Source organism: Tachysurus fulvidraco, chromosome 4, assembly GCF_022655615.1.
Source record: "Tachysurus fulvidraco isolate hzauxx_2018 chromosome 4, HZAU_PFXX_2.0, whole genome shotgun sequence".
Classification (NCBI taxonomy): Eukaryota; Metazoa; Chordata; class Actinopteri; order Siluriformes; family Bagridae; genus Tachysurus; species Tachysurus fulvidraco.
Genome location: NC_062521.1, coordinates 29,690,073 through 29,710,072, shown reverse-complemented (window position 1 = coordinate 29,710,072; position 20,000 = coordinate 29,690,073). Strand labels below are relative to the sequence as shown.

Here is a 20,000-nt window from a genome sequence, read left to right as displayed (position 1 = left end):
CTAAGGACCAACACAGCGAAAATGTCAGTTCAAAGAGTTCCCGCTCAGGAGCTTTCAGGAATTAGAGGAACTGTCCTCAAAGCTGTTTCCTTCATCTAACCTCAGCTAATCACCAGGGATTTCCTGGAGTCAAACGGAGGTGTGAAATGTTAATTCATGCTTCTTGAGACCTATCTTTTGGATACAACCCACGACTAACACACTAATCCTGCTAGTCTGACCTTGAGTGGTCACTGCCTCTCATTCCCCCTTGCTTTAGTCAACCTAACTGAGATTTTAAAAGAGTTTCACATGAGGGAAAATGCAGACTTCAGGAGCAGAACTTAGCCTCAAGGATTTTACCCAATTTCATCATCAGGAAATGAGACCTGACTGAAGCAACTTGGTGATTTTTTCACTAGATTTGGAAACTTTTAGGAGTCCTGTATTGACTTTATTAAGAGTTTCAGCAGATGATCACTATTTTTCCTGCCGACCAATCACTGATCACTATTGTTCCTAACTACCAATCACTGATCACTATCGTTCCCAATGACCAATCAGCCAATCACTAATCACCATTGTTCCTAACAACCAACCACTATTCAGCATTGTTACCGTGAGCAATCACTGATCACTATTTTTCCTGCCAGATAATCACTAATCACTGTTGTTCCCAATGACCAATCAGACAATCACTAATCACCATTGTTCCTAACAACCAATCACTATTCACCATTGTTCACAATGACCAATCAGACAATCACTAATCACCATTGTTCCTAACAACCAATCACCGATCACCATTGTTCCCAATGACCAATCAGACAATCACTAATCACCATTGTTCCTAATGACCAACCACTAATCACCAATGTTACCGTGACCAATCACTAATCACCATTGTTCCTGTCAACCAATCACCGATCACCATTGTTCCCAATGACCAATCAGCCAATCACTAATCACCATTGTTCCTAACAACCAACCACTATTCACCATTGTTCCTAATGACCAATCACTGATCACTATTTTTCCTGCCAACCAATCACTAATCACTGTTGTTCCAAATGACCAATCAGACAATCACTAATCACCATTGTTCCTAATGACCAACCACTAATCACCATTGTTACCGTGACCAATCATTGATCACCATTGTTCCTGTCAACCAATCACCGATCACCATTGTTCCCAATGACCAATCAGACAATCACTAATCACCATTGTTCCTAATGACCAACCACTAATCACCATTGTTACCGTGACCAATCACTGATCACTATTGTTCCCAATGACCAATCAGCCAATCACTAATCACCATTGTTCCTAACAACCAACCACTATTCACCATTGTTACCGTGACCAATCACCGATCACCATTGTTACCGTGACCAATCACTGATCACCATTGTTACCGTGACCAATCACTGATCACCATTGTTACCGTGACCAATCACTGATCACCATTGTTACCGTGACCAATCACTGATCACCATTGTTCCTGTCAACCAATCACTGACCACTTTTGTTCCCAATGACTAATCAGCCAATCACTAATCACCATTGTTCCTAACAACCAACCACTATTCACCATTGTTACCGTGACCAATCACTGATCACCATTGTTACCGTGACCAATCACCGATCACCATTGTTCCCAATGACCAATCAGCCAATCACTGATCACCATCGTTCCTGACTGAATCACTGATCATAATTATTTGCGCCCATTGATCACCCACACAATTCTTTGCTCTTGGATTTAAACTCTTGTCTTGGTGACATTTGCAGTCATAATACCAAGTTATTCAGCTGTAACTGGTTTCTTCTTGTTTGTTTCCCAGCTCCTCACTGCTGAGCTCTCAATAAGAACGTTATAAAGACCTGAGTAGTGTGTTTGTGGAGCTGTGATCAAAGATAACTTCCTTTTATTATAAGACAGAATTTCTAATCTATTTTTTGTTCTCTTCTTCTTAGAGCATTTTCAGAATCTCTTCTTTCTTCATGTAACACCTTTCGCAACGGATCACGAACATTAATGAATATGCAAATGAGTCTATGACTTTATCTGGTGACTTCTAGTGACTTTCTTGAGTGTGACACAGGTTGTGAGGGTTGTGGAGAGCAGCTCATTTGGACTAACACTCAAAACAGCACAATAAGCAGCACAATAAGCAGACTAAGGTCGCTCTCACAAGGACATTTTTGTCATTCATTAGAGAACACATTGGTATGCACTGCTGGGTTGGTGTAGATGTGTTTTTGGGTGAAGATTGATTTTTTTTTTTAACATCAATCCCCAAATATATACCCGATAAGAGGGCTTAAACAGAACACACCGCTCGAGCCGCTCTCTAATCCTCTAGTGATTTATATTCTCTCAGCTTGAGAGTGAACAGAAAAATGTGTTTAAGGTAATCAGAATTTCATGGCATGCTGTTTCAGGAAAATAATCAACAATTTGATGGTGTGATGAAGTAAATTTACTTTCTTTTCAGCAAACTATGGTTAGCAGTTCATCCGAGCTAACTCGGGTCAAGCTAACCAGCTAGCTGGATAGTAATCTGTTTATAGAGTAGATGCTGGAGGTGTGTAGGTTCGAAGGTGAGTGTACAGAACGAGATGGTGTATCTCTGGATGTGGTCTAAAAACCACAATCAATTTCCTCAACACTGACTGAAGCCCCGCCCCTGATTGCATCCTATTGGCTGACGTCAAAAATCAAGCTAGGAAAATAGATTATGTGTAATAAAATGACATTTTATGCATTTTGTGCTTTAATCATTCATTCATTCACTCATTTCCTACCGCTTATCCGAACTTCTCGGGTCACGGGGAGCCTGTGCCTATCTCAGGCGTCATCGGGCATCGAGGCAGGATACACCCTGGACGGCGTGCCAACCCATCACAGGGCACACACACACACTCTCATTCACTCACACTACGGACAATTTTCCAGAGATGCCAATCAACCTACCATGCATGTCTTTGGACCGGGGGAGGAAACCGGAGTACCTGGAGGAAACCCCCGAGGCACAGGGAGAACATGCAAACTCCACACACACAAGGCGGAGGCGGGAATCGAACCCCCAACCCTGGAGGTGTGAGGCGAACGCGCTAACCACTGAGCCACCGTGCCACCCTGTAAATATCATGATTCAGATATTGAATCGAATTGTAGCGTTACCTTCCTCGCAGTTTTCCCCCTTGTATCCGGCGTTACACACACACGCCCCCATGATGCAGATGCCGTGGCCACCACAGTGGATGTCGATGCACTGGTTGTTGGGGACGTCACACTCGGTGCCTTTCCAACCGCTGTAGCACAGACAGCGCCCCCTGGAGTACTGACCGTTTCCACTGCACAACACCGGGCACGCAGCTGGAACAAGGTCAAAGGGCAACATCATGTGATTGATCAACTAAAGCTAACATACAAAGAAAGTCTATTGCAACTAAAGAATTTGTTGAAATAAAACTATAATATCATCTGTCTAAAAAACCTTCACACAGACTTCATGGTTTAGCCGATGATGCTAAATTTAATTATATTGTAGTGTTAGTTATATTGAGCATTTTATTACAAGTTTTCTTCCATGTCTGAGGTAAATGTTGAAATTCAAGATGCCTTTGTCTCATTTTTACTATCATTGTGCCTATAAATGTTCTTTATATTTCTTTGGTTTTAAATTGTTTCAAAATTAATTGTATTTTTCTACGAGACAGGATGGAGTGTTCAGATCTCAATGCTAGCTGATTCACTAATTACATCCAATCAGTGAACGCTCTGCTAGACAGCTGCACTCCATCTAATAACAATCTAAAACCAATTACAACATGTGTGTGTGTGTGTGTGTGTGTGTGTGTGTGTGTGTGTGTGTGTGTGTGTGTTACCTCGTGAACAATCAGGCCCAAGGAATCCTGGGAAACAATGACACGTTCCTGAACGACAGTCTCCGTTGCCATGACAATTATGTGGACACTCAGTCACAGAATCTGTGTTGAAAAATTGACAGACACAAAGAGAGAGAGAGAGAGAGAGAGAGAGAGAGAGAGAGAGAGAGGAAGAGAGAGAGAGATGCGTTAATTGAGGAGGTAGGGTGTGTGAATAAGCAGGCTTTGTGAAGTGTGTGAGGTTTGTGAGGTCTTTAATTAAATGTCGCAGATGTGTGATGCAGACGAAGCTGGCGCTGCTTTAATGAACCAATCACAGAGCTATTACTACCAATTAACGCACAAAGTAAAGCACACACCCGCACACACACACACACACACACTCACACATACACACAGCCTACGGGATGATAGACACGGCTCAGTGGTCTCCAGAAATGACAAACACACGCTAACACAAAGCAATGCCCAAAAGCAAAGTAACAAATAAGCTATTACCTGTTAAACACACACTCACAGACGCTAACACACACACGCGCACACACACAGTTATGTGTTCATTAATCAACACATTGTTTTGAGACTCTTAGTAGTCATGATCGTTACACAATGTTTACTTTTCTCCGTACAATAATTGTTTAGAGATATACATTTGCTCAGTCACTGTGAGACATCCATATTGTTAGATAACAAAGACATGCTAAGTGCTAGCTAGATCATTATTTTTTATTGTCTTCTTGTAGCACATCTGAAGTAAATGTCGATATTCTTACTTGGGTTTGTCTTATTTCCGCTGTTTGTCTACACAGCATCTATAAAAGACAAGTTTCAGCTAGATATATTCTAATTTAATTTGTATAAAGCATTTAATTAGTCAATTAGAAACTTACCTGAGGTAAATGTTAATATTCTCGAGTGTTTTGTTCTTATTTACACTTCCACTGTTTACTCTAATTGTCCTTATGAACGAACAAACAAGCTAATTACCATGGGAAAGCTACGTGCTCCTTAACAAATCATAATTTTAGTTCTATCACGTATTTCCAATTTCATCTTATTTAAACGTTTATATTCTGGACAGATTTCTGGAAAAAATATTTAACAGCTAGCACGAGTTAATGCTAAATAACTATATAGAAAATTCCCCACACATATATTCTGATATTCTGATTCTATATATATATATATATATATATATATATATATATATATATATATATATATATATATATATATATATATAAATACTGTTATTCACAAAGAGTCTGTCTTGTTTCTAATCAATTACATTTTTCGTATAAATGATTTACTAGCTTAATTATAAGCATCTAAAACTTGCTAGCTTTCGATCAGTGTGTGTATTTCCAAGCGGCCTTTTGAAGAGTTTATCAAGCTGAATATCTGATCCCTCTTAAAGCAACATTATCGTGAACAGGCTCAGGTATTGACACTCTACAACGTGCGAGTTTACACACACTTGTTTGTACGTCGGCTCACTCCATCGCCGAGGCAACGAGGGGAAGTTATGACACAGGCTGTCGATATTTTCATTAAGTGGTGGAGAAAAAGGGGTTTGTCCTGGAGAGGCCAGAGTGACAATGTAATGAAGTGAACCGCCCTGCTTGTCTTCCTTGGTTATTACCGTGTTATTACCCTCTCTCTCTCTCGGGATCTCGCTTTCTCTATTTCAACATACACACACACACACATGCACACACACACAATCAATTTTCATTTCCAAAAGGTTAACTTATTACACGCAGAGCAGCAGTCCGGGCGCTATAGTCCCGCTGCTAATTTCCCTCCATGTCGGGACTGGTGATCGAATCGAAGGAAATTACTCCATACGAAAGACAGACAGAGAGAAGAGAGAGAAATAGAGTGAGAGAGAGAGAGAGAGAGAGAAACAAAGGAGTGGGGGTGCATATGAAAAGGCCTGTGGGTCACCAGCGCTTTGAAGCCTGCTGCAGCCTGCCAAGCATTTAAGTCGGTGATCAATAAAGCTCTGATGAGCATTACACACACACACACCTGTGCACACACACACACACACACACACACACACACACACACACACACACACACACACACACACACACACACACACACACAAACCAAGAGTATGACAATAAACCAAATCCATAAAAGTTCTCAATAACACAACAGATTGTGGTGTTTTAAAAGCCTCCTCAGGCCATCAATGCTAGCCAGAGTTAGCAGCACATGGCTAATACCTAGTATTTTTTTATGACTATCCATTATTGGAAAACACTAACCAATATTTTGTTATTTATGTTTGAACTGCAGAAAGCCAAACACGTATTCTTTATGCTAACTCCTAGCTTCATTGTAAGGCATGTTACTGTATTAGTTTATGAGAGAACTGCAGAAAGATAAGATGATTGTGGTATTTTACAGCAAGCATTCCTTCATTATTAGCGTTACATTTTTACTAGCAGGTGTTAATTAAATTATTAATTAGAATATTAATAATTACATCTCTTTATCACTAAATGCTAGCCAAATCTAACAAGATTCCTTATTACTATCCATTATAGAAAGCACACAGAAGTTACTACACAGTACAGAACAGTAGATGCTAATTTTACTTTATTATTAGCCACATTAGCAGGCAGTAAATTATAACTTACAATTTCATTACTACATACTTTGTGTGGTTTTTTTTTTTTTTTTTTTACTTTACTCAGCCTCGAATTTAAATTTAAAACGCAAGCTAGCAGGCTTTCTTTTTCTCATTTCTCATGTCAAAATAACAAAGCTAACTGACTGACACATGATCCCTAATGCTAATTAGCCAGTTTCTCTAATAAACATGAAAAATAAGACGTAAGACGACATTTCTGGAGCTTTGTTTCCCTCGGGATTGTTGAAATTGATCATCACTGAGACAGAGAAGACATTTTGGGAGTTTTAAACACAAATGTTTATAGTTATAGAGTCTAAAGGAACTGTCTGAAGCCGTGAGGCATAGCATGGCTATGAACAATACGTGGAGATTAGCTGAAGTAAACAGAATAAATAAATGAAAACGTAGATCTATCTAACCTATGATGATGGTGTTGTAGGAAACTTGTTCTGTGTTTTTGCCATCGTTGTAGAAAGCCATGTGCCAGATTCCTGCGTCGAAGAAGCGGATGAACTCTGCCTCGTGGACGTTCACGGATCTCGCTCTCCTTAGAGATCCCTCCATTTCCACCAGGCCTCTTTTCTCCTTCGTGATCAAACGGCTGCCGTCGAGCAACTCCACGAAGTCGTACTATAACAAACAACACAACACAAACAGCAATATTAGCATAACATACTCACCAAATACACACAAAGAAAGCAGAAACTACTACTTGTTAGCATCTAGCATTACAGCACTGACTTCCAGGGAAGACAAACATGATGTAAACAATATTTTTTGCCAGCGATTTCAAATGCTAGAAAGCTAACACACATGGTAACGCAATCAGTACTGAATGCTCAGAGACTAGATGCTAAACTGTCTATAATTAATCCATAATCCTAAATATAACCTGACAAACACAAAGGTGAAGAATTTCCACATAGATAATTATCCACTTATTATACCAACAATCATGTTCAATTACACTGACATGCTATTCGCTATATTAAACAAATTAGCCTTTCATTTGTGTGTAATTAAACGTACGACAACAGACAAACACACACCTGTCATGAACCTGAGCATCACTCAAATGTTCCTCAGACTTCAATAAAAGAACGATTGTTCTCAATTAAATATTATATCACAATGAAAAGCTAACACACGTGCTAACGCTAACTGGACTATTAAACACTATGGACATTGCATTACAAATTAAATAACCAAACTGTTTCTTTTCGTTCAGATGTAGCTAATTAAGCGAGAGGCTTCTTGATTTTTTTTTTAAATAACTGAATATTAAAATTAATGCATTCGTTGCCTTCAAACTTTAGGGTTTTTTTTTCAAACTCCCCTATCAGCCCTCAGGATGAAAGTGATTATATATGACAGTATGCTAGGTTAGCTTTCTCACTTTATGGATTTGCTTTCTCACTCACCAGATGAGCTTTCTCACACACTAGGTTAGCTTTCTCACTCACTAGGTTAGCTTTCTCACACACTAGGTTAGCTTTCTCACTCATTAGTTTAGCTTTCTCACTCAATGCTTTTGCTTTCTCACACACTAGGTTAGCTTTCTCACTTACTAGGTTAGCTTTCTCACTCACTAGTTTAGCTTTCTCACACACTAGGTTAGCTTTCTCACTCAATGCTTTTGCTTTCTCATTCACTAGGTTAGCTTTCTCACTCACTAGGTTAGCTTTCTCACTCACTAGGTTAGCTTTCTCACTCACTAGGTTAGCTTTCTCATTCAGTAGGTTAGCTTTCTCACTCACTAGGTTAGCTTTCTCACACACTAGGTTAGCTTTCTCACACACTAGGTTAGCTTTCTCACACACTAGGTTAGCTTTCTCACTCAATGCTTTTGCTTTCTCATTCACTAGGTTAGCTTTCTCACACACTAGGTTAGCTTTCTCACACACTAGGTTAGCTTTCTCACTCACTAGGCTAGCTTTCTCACTCACTAGGTTAGCTTTCTCACTCACTAGGTTAGCTTTCTCACACACTAGGTTAGCTTTCTCACTCACTATGTTAGATTTCTCACTCACTAGATTAGCGTTCAGTCTTTTCAGATAAGGCAGTTCCTTCTGTCTTCAGACAAAGGTATGTAAAGGGGGGGGTAGATAGACAGATAGAAAAAGAGAAAGAAAGAAGGAGACAGACACAGCTTTGACAATAGAATACAAATAAAGAGATGACAGAGAGTAAGAGAGAGAGAGAGAGAGAGAGAGAGAGAGAGAACAGATAGAGATAGACAGACCAAGAGAGAGAGAGAGAGAGAGAGAGAGAGAGAGAGAGCAGACCAAGAGAATGAGACAGAGAGTGGGAGAGAAGGCAAAACAGAGAGAGAAGTAGAGAGAGACAGACAGACAGAGACACAAAGAGAGAAAGAGAAACAGAATACTGCCCACAGTTTTATCCGAGTTTCTCCATCTTTCTCATTTCACACAACACATTTTTCTTAACTTAAAAAAAGAAAAGAAAATGAGACGGAAGCAAACAGACGGAGACGAGCAAGAGAAAAGACGCCGTTTCGACCTGCGGAGGAGTCTGCAGACTTAACTCCCATCTCTTATCCGTTCATCCGTCAATATCCCTTCATTCCGTCCTTCTGTACAGCCTTAAAGAAACATATCGATTCATCTGTGGCAACTAAAGGGACCGAGCGGCACCGGGGCGTCTCTGGGTATCGACTTCCATTACGGAGCTTTCAGCTGACAATTACCTCGATTAACAGGCTGCTCGTGGCGTGACAGCTCGCCTGCACGTCGCTGAAGTCAGAGACACGCTAGCGCTAGTCACACAGCGTGGACTCCATTTACTAAAGTAGCTAAAGTTACCAAGGACAACTTCAGTTATCTTGATAGCATTGATTAGTATTAGCATTAGTTCCTTTCCCTTCCCCATGACAACTCCTTGTCTTCTCCTGAGCTTCGAGGTAAACAAAACCACAATAATAAACAAACAAACAAACCACATAAAATAAACATCAACAAGTGTGTAAGTTGCTGTGTACGTGCCAACTCGTATAAGCTAACAGTCTTATAGCAGAAAGGGATTAAGAAAGGGAAAGTGGGTATTCATGACTGTAGTGTGTATTGTATAACTGTAGTGTGTATTGTATTCATGACTGTAGTGTGTAATGTGTGGTGTATGACTGTAGTGTGTATTGTATTCATGACTGTAGTGTGTATTGGGTGACTGTAGTGTGTAGTGTATGACTGTAGTGTGTAGTGTATGACTGTAGTGTGCAGTGTGTACTGTATGACTGTAGTGTGTAGTGTATGACTGTAGTGTGCAGTGTGTACTGTATGACTGTAGTGTGTAGTGTATGACTGTACTGTGTAATGTATGACTGTAGTGTGTAGTGTATGACTGTAGTGTGTAGTGTATGACTGTAGTGTGTAACTGTAGTGTGTAGTGTATGACTGTAGTGTGTAGTGTATGACTGTAGTGTGTAGTGTGTAACTGTAGTGTGTACTGTATGACTGTAGTGTGTAGTGTATGACTGTAGTGTGTACTGTATGACTGTAGTGTGTACTGTATGACTGTAGTGTGTAGCGTATGACTGTAGTGTGTACTGTATGTCTGTAGTGTGTAGCGTATGACTGTAGTGTGTAGTGTATGACTGTAGTGCGTACTGTATGACTGTAGTGTGTAACTGTAGTGTGTAGTGTATGACTGTAGTGTGTAGTGTATGACTGTAGTGTGTAGTGTGTAACTGTAGTGTGTAGTGTATGACTGTAGTGCGTACTGTATGACTGTAGTGTGTACTGTATGACTGTAGTGTGTACTGTATGACTGTAGTGTGTACTGTATGACGTTTTATTTCTGATTTCCAGAAAAAAAAACGTGAAATACTTAAAATATACAATTTTTATGATGAGGTTTCCATTACTATGACTTAGAAACATGATAAATGTGATAGAACTCACAAACTGCAGCTTCAAACTAATCTGAGGGTGGCCTCAATGTGGGAGTGGCCTAATATTCTAAGTACATAAGATTGACTGTCCTCTGTCTAAGACACCACATACTGTATGATGATATTCAGGATTATCGAGTTACACAAATATCTATACTCGCTATGAGATCTGCCCACTTTACATACTTTTACCTACTTTTAAAGGATTTTACTAGGTAAACTACCCAGGACTTGGAAAATGGGTTCAGTGCATTAACACTAGAATAAACACGTTAGCTTTTGTGAGGCTAATAACTTTGTGAGTCGTTTATTGACTAAACCCCACAGCATGTATGTTAATTGATTATTTATTTGTTATGGATGTCTGTGTATTATTGCATGTGGTTCCTCTGATTGTGGGTGTGTGTTACCTGTGTGTGTGACGGCGGCAGGCCCTTGCGTCCATACACTCCGACGAGTGCATCTCTCTGCAGCGAGATGTTGAACTTGAGCGATTGTGGCTGATCGATGAAAAGCTGAGAACGCCAAAACATTCCGGGAGGAACATCCTGCACCGCCCGTCTTCCCACATCCACCTCACCTGTGTCTATAGTGTTATTCTCCTGACTGGACACACCCCCTTTACCTGCACAAAGATGGGGGAGAGAGAGAGAGAGAGAGAGAGAGAGAGAGAGAGAGAGAGAGAGAGAGAGAGAGAGAGAGAGAGAACAAATGTTACAGCAAACGTCTGAAGAAAAAGATCTAAAATTTATTTAAAACACTATTCTTTAGTTCTGCATTTTAATGACATTTAGTTAGAAGTGTTTCTTATTATTGTCTTTTTTATTAGTTCCAATTTTAATTTATATTATTATTATTTACTAATTATGATTTAAATAATATGATTCTTTGAGACTTTGTTCCTATTATTTTAAATATTTTTATTGAATGTTTTACATGTAGTTTTTCATTCAAAAATGTGTGTAGTGCGACTGCAGTGTGTAATGTGTGATTATAGTGTGTAATGTGTGATTATAGTGTGTAATGTGTATAGTGTGTAGTGTGTGACTGTAGTCTGTAGAGAGTCAATGTGATTACTTTTCTGTGTTGAGGTCTAATGAAATGAAAATCCTAAATATGGACTCAAATGAATATATGACTCACAATAACATAACATCACAAATACATAAATAAACATCAGGTATAGTTTAGATAGTTTATAACTATATAGTTTATAGTTGAGACAATGTCTATTGTAAAAAGCGCTATACAAATAAACTTGAATTGAACTTGAATTGAAGTTTACTCAACTTTTGTATCAGAACTCCGTACGAAACGTGTGTGTGTGTGAGAGAGAAAAATATCTAGCTTGCTAGCTTGTTAAATAAACAGCGCCGTTCAGCCCAGAACTCGTTACTCTCCCACACAACATAAAATAAAAACTGAGACTTAACACTTAGCAGCAGGTCATGTGAGGCTTTGTGAATTATATTGGATGGCGTTAATGCAGACACACACCCACACTTCCTGCTAAATGTGTACCCCAGCCCGGTGGTTTGACCCAGACCGGGATTCAGAGAAAAATGCCTGACTCTCCAGCGTGTAATTTTTCAGAGGCGTTTTTTGGAAATCACACATGGTGTCTGATTACATACGGACACTCGGGTCCAAAAAAAATCTAAGTCCATTATTGAAACCTGTTTTCATTTTACGATTTATTTTACATTTTCCTCAGTCGCTCCTTATTATTCAAGAGGCCTTTATTCAAAACAGGGACAGATCCAATCCTGTCTGAATCTTCTCGTCTCCACACACTATACGACTTGTTTATTTTATTTTATTGTATTGTTATGACAATATAGCTTATAATGTTAATTATTATTATGTTTCCTTAACAACTAACACCTGATATGGAGTCCTTTAAGCTTTAAATCTTATATTCCTTGTAACTCTCAGCCAAGCCTTGTTCGAGAATTATCATTGAATTACTTTTCAATACATGATGAAATAAAATAACAGTTCTTGGTAGTTGGACTCAGACTTTTGGTCCCTCTGTCTCTGTATATTGCATTACAGGAGACAGACGAGTCTGAGCTCATGCACTCACTAATGGAAACCAGCTGGCATTAATACACCATTAATTATTCCATAAAGCGCTTAGCAGGCTAACACTAAACCATCCCGTTGTGGCAGAACTCTGTCCCACCGACTCAGACCGTATCTTAAAATTTTATAGCAACATCGCTGTAACATTTATTTTAGAATAAACCTCCAATCCATCTTATTTATGCTGATCTCAGCGATGAGCAATATAAACAACTCTGAGGGAAATGGAGCATCAAAACCACTTCCCATGTGCTTCCTATTCAACACTGGGAGGAAAACGCATAATACACTCATCATTCAAGTAATTGCAGTTCCGAGAACACAGTTTCTAGGAAACTAGGAAACAAGGACAATGGGCATGAGCTAGCTAAAGTCTTTGGTTAACAGTTCAGCTAGCTGGCACATTAAGCTAAAACTCAATGAGAGTGGAAAACAGATTCATCAGCAATATCGACTTATAAATCAGATGAGTTGGTAAATTATTAACAAAATACTCAGTACACATACAGTAAAATGTTCACTAGCGAGCGCATGGCTGCTAATCTGTTATAGGAGGGTGGACGGGGTGGACGGGGGGACCCAGTGATGATGGAAGCAAGACAAATACATTGGAAACATCAACATTTACCTCAGTTATGTTGAGAAATTACTAATAAAATACTCAGAAAACTGACTAAATATAATCTCTCAGTGGCTATGGAAACAAGCGAAAAACACTGCGAATAACAACATTTACCTCAAAATTGTTGGATTACTTAAAAGAAACCATAAACTAACACTAATGCACAGTTCGGTAGCACATGGCTGCTAAGTATTTTTTATCTACAATGTAAAATCATTATGGCAACAGACACAAGACAGAAACGTCAAGAAATTTCAACTTTGACCTTAGATGTTTTGGTAAATTGCTAAGAAACTAATCAGTACACTATAAACCCAGCACATTAATAACACTAATCTGATATGATGATGAAATCAAGACAAAAATTTTGGGAATATCAACTTTACCTCCAGTGTGTTGGCAAAACAGTAGAAAAAAAACTTTCAACTACAACAAACTATTTTTTTTTGAAGATTTTTTAATTAGCATGTCTGTGTCAAATAATAGTTAAAGCAACACAGAATCATTGATGAACATTTACCTCTGGTGTGTTGATTGATATGACCTAAATTACAGTTAAGCTAGTTATTACTTAACTGTTAAGTCATTTATTATGGGCAAGTGAAATGAAAACACTGCAAATATCGATATGTTATTTATTTTTTTACACTCAAAATGATTGTTCAGCTACGAAGAGCATGGCCATTAGCCTGTTATACAGGAAAAAGTAAACCCGTGATAATGCAAGCATAAATTAGTACAGAAATACACAGTACAGTTAGCATTACTGTTTAGCGAGTTAGCATGTACTATAGTTATAAAGTTATTGGCAATAGCATAGTGATAATGGAAACAAAGATAAATCATTACGAATCGCAATATTTACTTCAGATGTGTTAGGAAGAAAAGAGTCCTGTGATGTAAATGATAATTAAGCTTGCTGTCACATAACTGTTCCTTATTTTATTAGAGAAAAAGTAAAAGTGTAGAAACAACAGAAAGAAGATAAGAGGATATTAGCACTTACTTCAGATGTGATCAATGCTAAAATAAAGACTAGATACTAAGAAAAACTCTTTACACTTAAAATGAACGTTTAGCTAGGCAGAATATGGACACTAATCTGTTATTGAGACAAAAAGAAATGCTCAATGACAATTAAACTAAAAGATAAATATTGGGAATATAAACTTTTACCTCAGATGTGTTGGTAAACTAGTAAGAAAATACTAGTACAATGTAATATTACTACTATTTAGCTAATATTAAGTACAATATTACTGTTTAATAAGCTAATATTACTGGTTAAAGTCTGCTAGTTAGTGTATAGTTGTATAGACTTGGTATTAGCATAGTGGTAATGAAAACCAGGTATAAAAATACATTAAAAAAAACATTTACCTCAGATTTGTTGGTAAATATCTAGAAAAATAATCCTTATAACTAAAATTACATTGTGTTTACACTTAACATCGAATGCTAACTAAACTTCCTGACAAATCGTGTCAGTTTCTATTTCACTGATATCTGCTCGCTCCTTGCTGTAATGCTAATGCTAGCTTGGTAGCCATCAGTATTAGTAGCAGGTGAACTTTCTATCGTAGCCGTTCTAGTTCTGTCTGTTATCCGGGATTCTATGTGAGCTAGAACCGTGCAGAAGTGTGACTTGAGACGCAGTGAGTGTAGACAGGAGCTCGTGTGGAGCGTGAGAATGGAGAGAAACACACCATCTGTGAAGGTCTGATCAGCAGCAGGGTATTGCTCAGGGAGAGAAAAAGAGCGAGGGATAGAAAATGAGTGCCAGGAAGATGCACAGTGGGAAAACGAGGACGAGGAGCAGATCGGTGTTTGGGAGTTTCAGAGGTCTGCTGGCCACTTCAACACTGTGTGCGTGTGTGTGTGTGTGTGTGTGTGTGTGTGTGTGCGTGGTTGCTTGTTGTTAGATCTAAAGCTTGCTTCTCTTCTCTTTTCTCCTCATCTCTATCCATTCTTTCTCCACTCCTCTCTTCATCTTCCATTCTTCCCTTGTCCTTCTGTCTCGTCCTTTTTCCTCGCCACACTTCTTCATCCATTCCTTGCACCTTCTTGGGTTTTGTCGTCCCTTCTTCGTCTTCCTTTCTCGCTCTCCATTTTTGCGTTTTTCATTCTAATTAATTTCACTCCTTCACTTCTCTTCATTCTCTTTGTTCTAATCTCTTTCTTTATCTCTCTTTCAATTTCTACTTTTCTCTATGCACTCTTTCACCAATCATTTCTTATTTTTCTTCCTCCTCCAACCCTCCTTTCTTGTGTTTGATTCTCTCTTTCATCAGCCTTTTTCCTCTTTCCTTTCTCCTCTCTATCCTTTCTTTCTCCAGCCTTTTTTCCTCTCCGCACCTCCTCTAAATTTTTCCCTTTCTCCTTATTATGTCGTATATAACCCTTGCCATTATTTCCTCTTCCTCTATTAATTTTTAATTTTTTCTCTCCTCCTTTCTTTCTTTAGCTTCCTCCAAATCACTCTCTTTATCTTAGCTTTTCTTTGCTATTCTGTCTTTCTTTCATTCTCATCTACTATTTCTCTTCTCTATTTGTCCAATTTTATCTCTACTTTTTTTTTTTAGATCCCCACTATCACTCTTTTACTTCACTTCGTGTCTTTTTATTTCTTTCCTCTCCACTTTCCTTTTTGGCTCAGTAGCCCATTCAAACTTTTGAGCATTTGAACCTGTTCATCTACATATCTTCACTTTACTGCCTGTGTGTGTATGTGCGTGTGTGTGTGTGTGTGTGTGTGTGTGTGTGTGTGTGTGTGTGTGTGTGTGTGTGTGAGAGAGAGAGAGAGAGAGAGAGAGAGAGAGAGAGAGAGTATATGACATCAGGAGAGAATAATGGAGAGTCGCACTTACAGAGAAGTAATTCAGCACTCGGCACTTTTAGCAAAACCGCCGCTAAAGAAGGCGAGGAGCGTGTTTAAATATTAACACCATCGATTCAAATAGAGTAAGGGATGTGAAAGAGAGAGAGAGAGAGATAGAAAGGGATGACAAAAAGAATGGGATAAGAGAGAGAACAGGACACACAAGGTGAATGAGAAGTTTTCTCTTTCGTACAATCTCTCTAACGACGCCACAGCGTGAGGCTAAACGCTAAGCAAACACCCGGCCTGAAGTGACAGATAGCCACATTACCAACACAAACATCTCTCCATCTCTTTCCCACTCTCTCATTCACTCACTGTGCTTCTTCACTTCCTCTAAACTTCTTATAACCCTTTCTCTCTCTCTTCTTCATCTCGCTATCTGCCGTCCCTCACTCCATCATTCTGCCTTTCAGCTTCCTCTAACCTTAATCTCTCTCTCTCTCTCTCTCTCTCTCTCTCTCTCTCTCTCTCTCTCTCTCACACACACACACACACACACACACACACACACACACACACACACACACACACACACACATCTCGCCTACCATTAAACATGAAAAAAATTCACATGCTGCCGGAGACTTGAAGGGAAAAAAGATTTCTCATCAATGAAAGTTGCTTCCAGCTTCGCTTTTTAGCAGACGGCTAGAAAGCTATTACATTAAACAAATGAGACCCAGGCGACTCAGGCAGCATCCGGGGAAAGAAAAATATTTTTGTCAGCGTTTCACGTGATGAAACTACTAACCACTGTGCTTACTTTGTATCTGGGAGGCTTTGCGTGCAATGTTTTCATCCTGATGGTTGTGTTGCACAGCATGCTGATGTTAGCCGTATAAAAGTAGAAAAATAAATATATATTTTTACTTCAGTTCTGACTGTGCTGCTGTATTTATTTATTTATGGAATATCGCATGTTCTGAAATCTTGACAGAACAAATATTTACTTCAGGATTGTCATAGCATCAGGTTTAAAATTCGCTGACATACGTTTGGGTTCTACCTGTTCCTCAGAAGATACCGACTTCCACAGAAATCCATTCAGAGAATCAGTGTCGGATTTACAGACCAGGGCTATGAGGCATAATCAAATTCTCAAGCAAATCGAAGAAACAAGCAACAAATCACCAGAGTATCTGCTCAGAAATTTCATGACAATAAACTGCACAAGTCTGATCAGACTGTCAGCATCAGCACTTCCTGCGAAACAACATGTAAAGAGCTATAACCTTACAGAAGAACACAGGAAGAGAAGATACAGACTGTACAAGAAACTCACCAAATCACATTCACACATATACTGTACACACACACACACACACACACACACACACACACACACACACACATACATACATACATATATATATATATATATATATATATATATATATATATATATATATATATATATATATATATATATTGCTTTTCTGTGTATATTTTGTCTATTTTTTTTTCATTCATTATCAATTATCTATTTCTATTCTAACAGTTTTTAACATTTTAATTTTAGTTTGATTTTTACTCTCTAATTTTTCAGAGCATCCAGTTGGATAATTGTAGAAACAACACTATTTACACACAGACACACATCTACACCATTGACACACATGCATCTACATGCAGAAACTCACTATTTACACACATGCATAAACTCACTATTTACACACACGCATAAACCCACTATTTACACACACGCATAAACCCACTATTTACACACACGCATAAACCCACTATTTACACACACGCATAAACCCACTATTTACACACACGCATAAACCCACTATTTACACACACGCATAAACCCACTATTTACACACACGCATAAACTCTCTATTTACACACACACAAACTCACTATTTACACACATGCATAAACCCACTATTTACACACACGCATAAACCCACTATTTACACACACGCATAAACTCTCTATTTACACACACACAAACTCACTATTTACACACATGCATAAACTCTCTATTTACACACACACATAAACTCACTATTTACACACACACACAAACTCACTATTTACACACACACATAAACTCACTATTTACACACACGCATAAACTCTCTATTTACACACACACATAAACTCACTATTTACACACACGCATAAACTCACTATTTACACACACACATAAACCCACTATTTACACACACACAAACTCACTATTTACACACACTCATAAACTCACTATTTACACACACGCATAAACTCACTATTTACACACACACATAAACCCACTATTTACACACACACAAACTCACTATTTACACACACGCATAAACCCACTATTTACACACACACACACAAACTCACTATTTACACACACGCATAAACCCACTATTTACACACACGCATAAACTCACTATTTACACACACACAAACTCACTATTTACACACACGCATAAACTCACTATTTACACACACGCATAAACTCACTATTTACACACATACATTTACAGCATTTTATCAGATGCCCTTATCCACAGCGACTTACATTTTTTATTTCATTTTTATACAATTAGGATAAGAATTCATTAAAAAAATAACGTTTTAACAACATAGAGTGATTTTGATTATATTCATTAATTCTTTTTAATTTTGCTTAAACATTTCTAATCTTTGCAAAAAATACAATCACTCTAACAACAAAAAAATACCCATAATGCAACATTTAGACTTAAATATCCCTTCTAAAGATAATTTTAGATTCAATTATATTTAAAATATTTTTCTAAAGTTATATTTTTATATTAGAAAAATAGAAAAGTCTTTTCCTAGACACACTCATTAAGTGCTTGAACACTTGTGTTGAATAAAATGGAGATGATGCAGAAAAATATTTGAGAAAAAAATTAAAAATCTTTGTGACAATAAAAATACTGTATTTCTGAGTCTGTCTTGTGTCTGTCCTCTGTGGAATCTCTATAATAAATAGTGAATTAGTGAGTCAGTGTACAATTTCCGACACAACACATTTTTCAAGGTATATCTCGGCTCGTGTTCTCTCATTCATTTCATTCTTTCTTTTCTATCCCTCTTCATCTGTCTCTCTTTCTGTCTGGGAAACATTAGGATGACGATGATGTGATTTCTCAGCGTGGGTCTCGCCGCTCCTCCAGTGTGCTGTGTGTCTGAGGAACATTAGTGGGTCTTTATGACTTTGTGAAACTCCTTCATGCTGTGAAAGAGTGTGTGTGTGTGTCTGTGTATGTCAGTGTGTGTGTTCATTAATGTCAAAAGTTGAAGGAACGTCTGCCATGAGCCATTCAGATCAAACACCCAATATATCACCAGTGCATTATGGCTACCTTGGAGTACACTAGCTGGAAACTAGCTGTTACAGTGCATCATGGGTTTTCTTCAATTTTTGTCTGTCTTTCTCTTGACTGACTGCAGCATAACCAAGTAAGAATAAATAAGTTTTATAAAATCAAAGTAAAGAAACATCATTTTTTATATTAAAACCTACATTATTGTCACATAATGTACACACGGAGGAAGACAGACCCAGAGACAGTATAGCTTCAAATAAATAGGGTTTAATAACTAATAAACACAAAACAGGAACATAGACGAACTAGACAGGAAAAGAGATGAGGGTACACTGACGATGATCGGCGACGTGGCACGGTTAAATAGGCATGACAATGAACACATGAGGAACAGGTGTGTAGAGATGGGAGGATTAAACAAAGGTGGGGCAGACACGTGACACGGAACATAAACAGAAGCACATGGCCAAAAGTCCGGGCTGAGTCCTGACAGTACACAAGACAGTACCCAGAACAGGTGTGGGGCGATGCCGCAGTGCACCAAAAAAAAGGGCAAAACCGGGATGGTGACACCCTCCGCAGAACAGAAGAGAGGCGACGTCCTCCTCGGGAAACCGGAAGTGGAGCGCCATCCCTCCCTGAATAAAATGCGGAGCGATGTCACAGAAAAAAGGAAAAAGTCCAGGAAG

General features: G+C 38.5%; 1 protein-coding gene across 1 annotated transcript in view; it reads right to left on the bottom strand.

Moving 5' to 3' along the window:
• tenm3 (teneurin transmembrane protein 3) overlaps positions 1 to 20,000 on the bottom strand; it is a 107,292-nt gene that overhangs the window by 68,164 nt on the left and 19,128 nt on the right. The window contains exons 5-8 of the mRNA XM_047812596.1: positions 10,841 to 11,055; positions 6,943 to 7,153; positions 3,877 to 3,978; positions 3,170 to 3,364 (exon numbers count right to left, since the gene is read on the bottom strand). Coding sequence (XP_047668552.1) covers positions 3,170 to 3,364; positions 3,877 to 3,978; positions 6,943 to 7,153; positions 10,841 to 11,055 — 723 coding nt within the window. The remainder of the gene's footprint in view (positions 1 to 3,169; positions 3,365 to 3,876; positions 3,979 to 6,942; positions 7,154 to 10,840; positions 11,056 to 20,000) is intronic.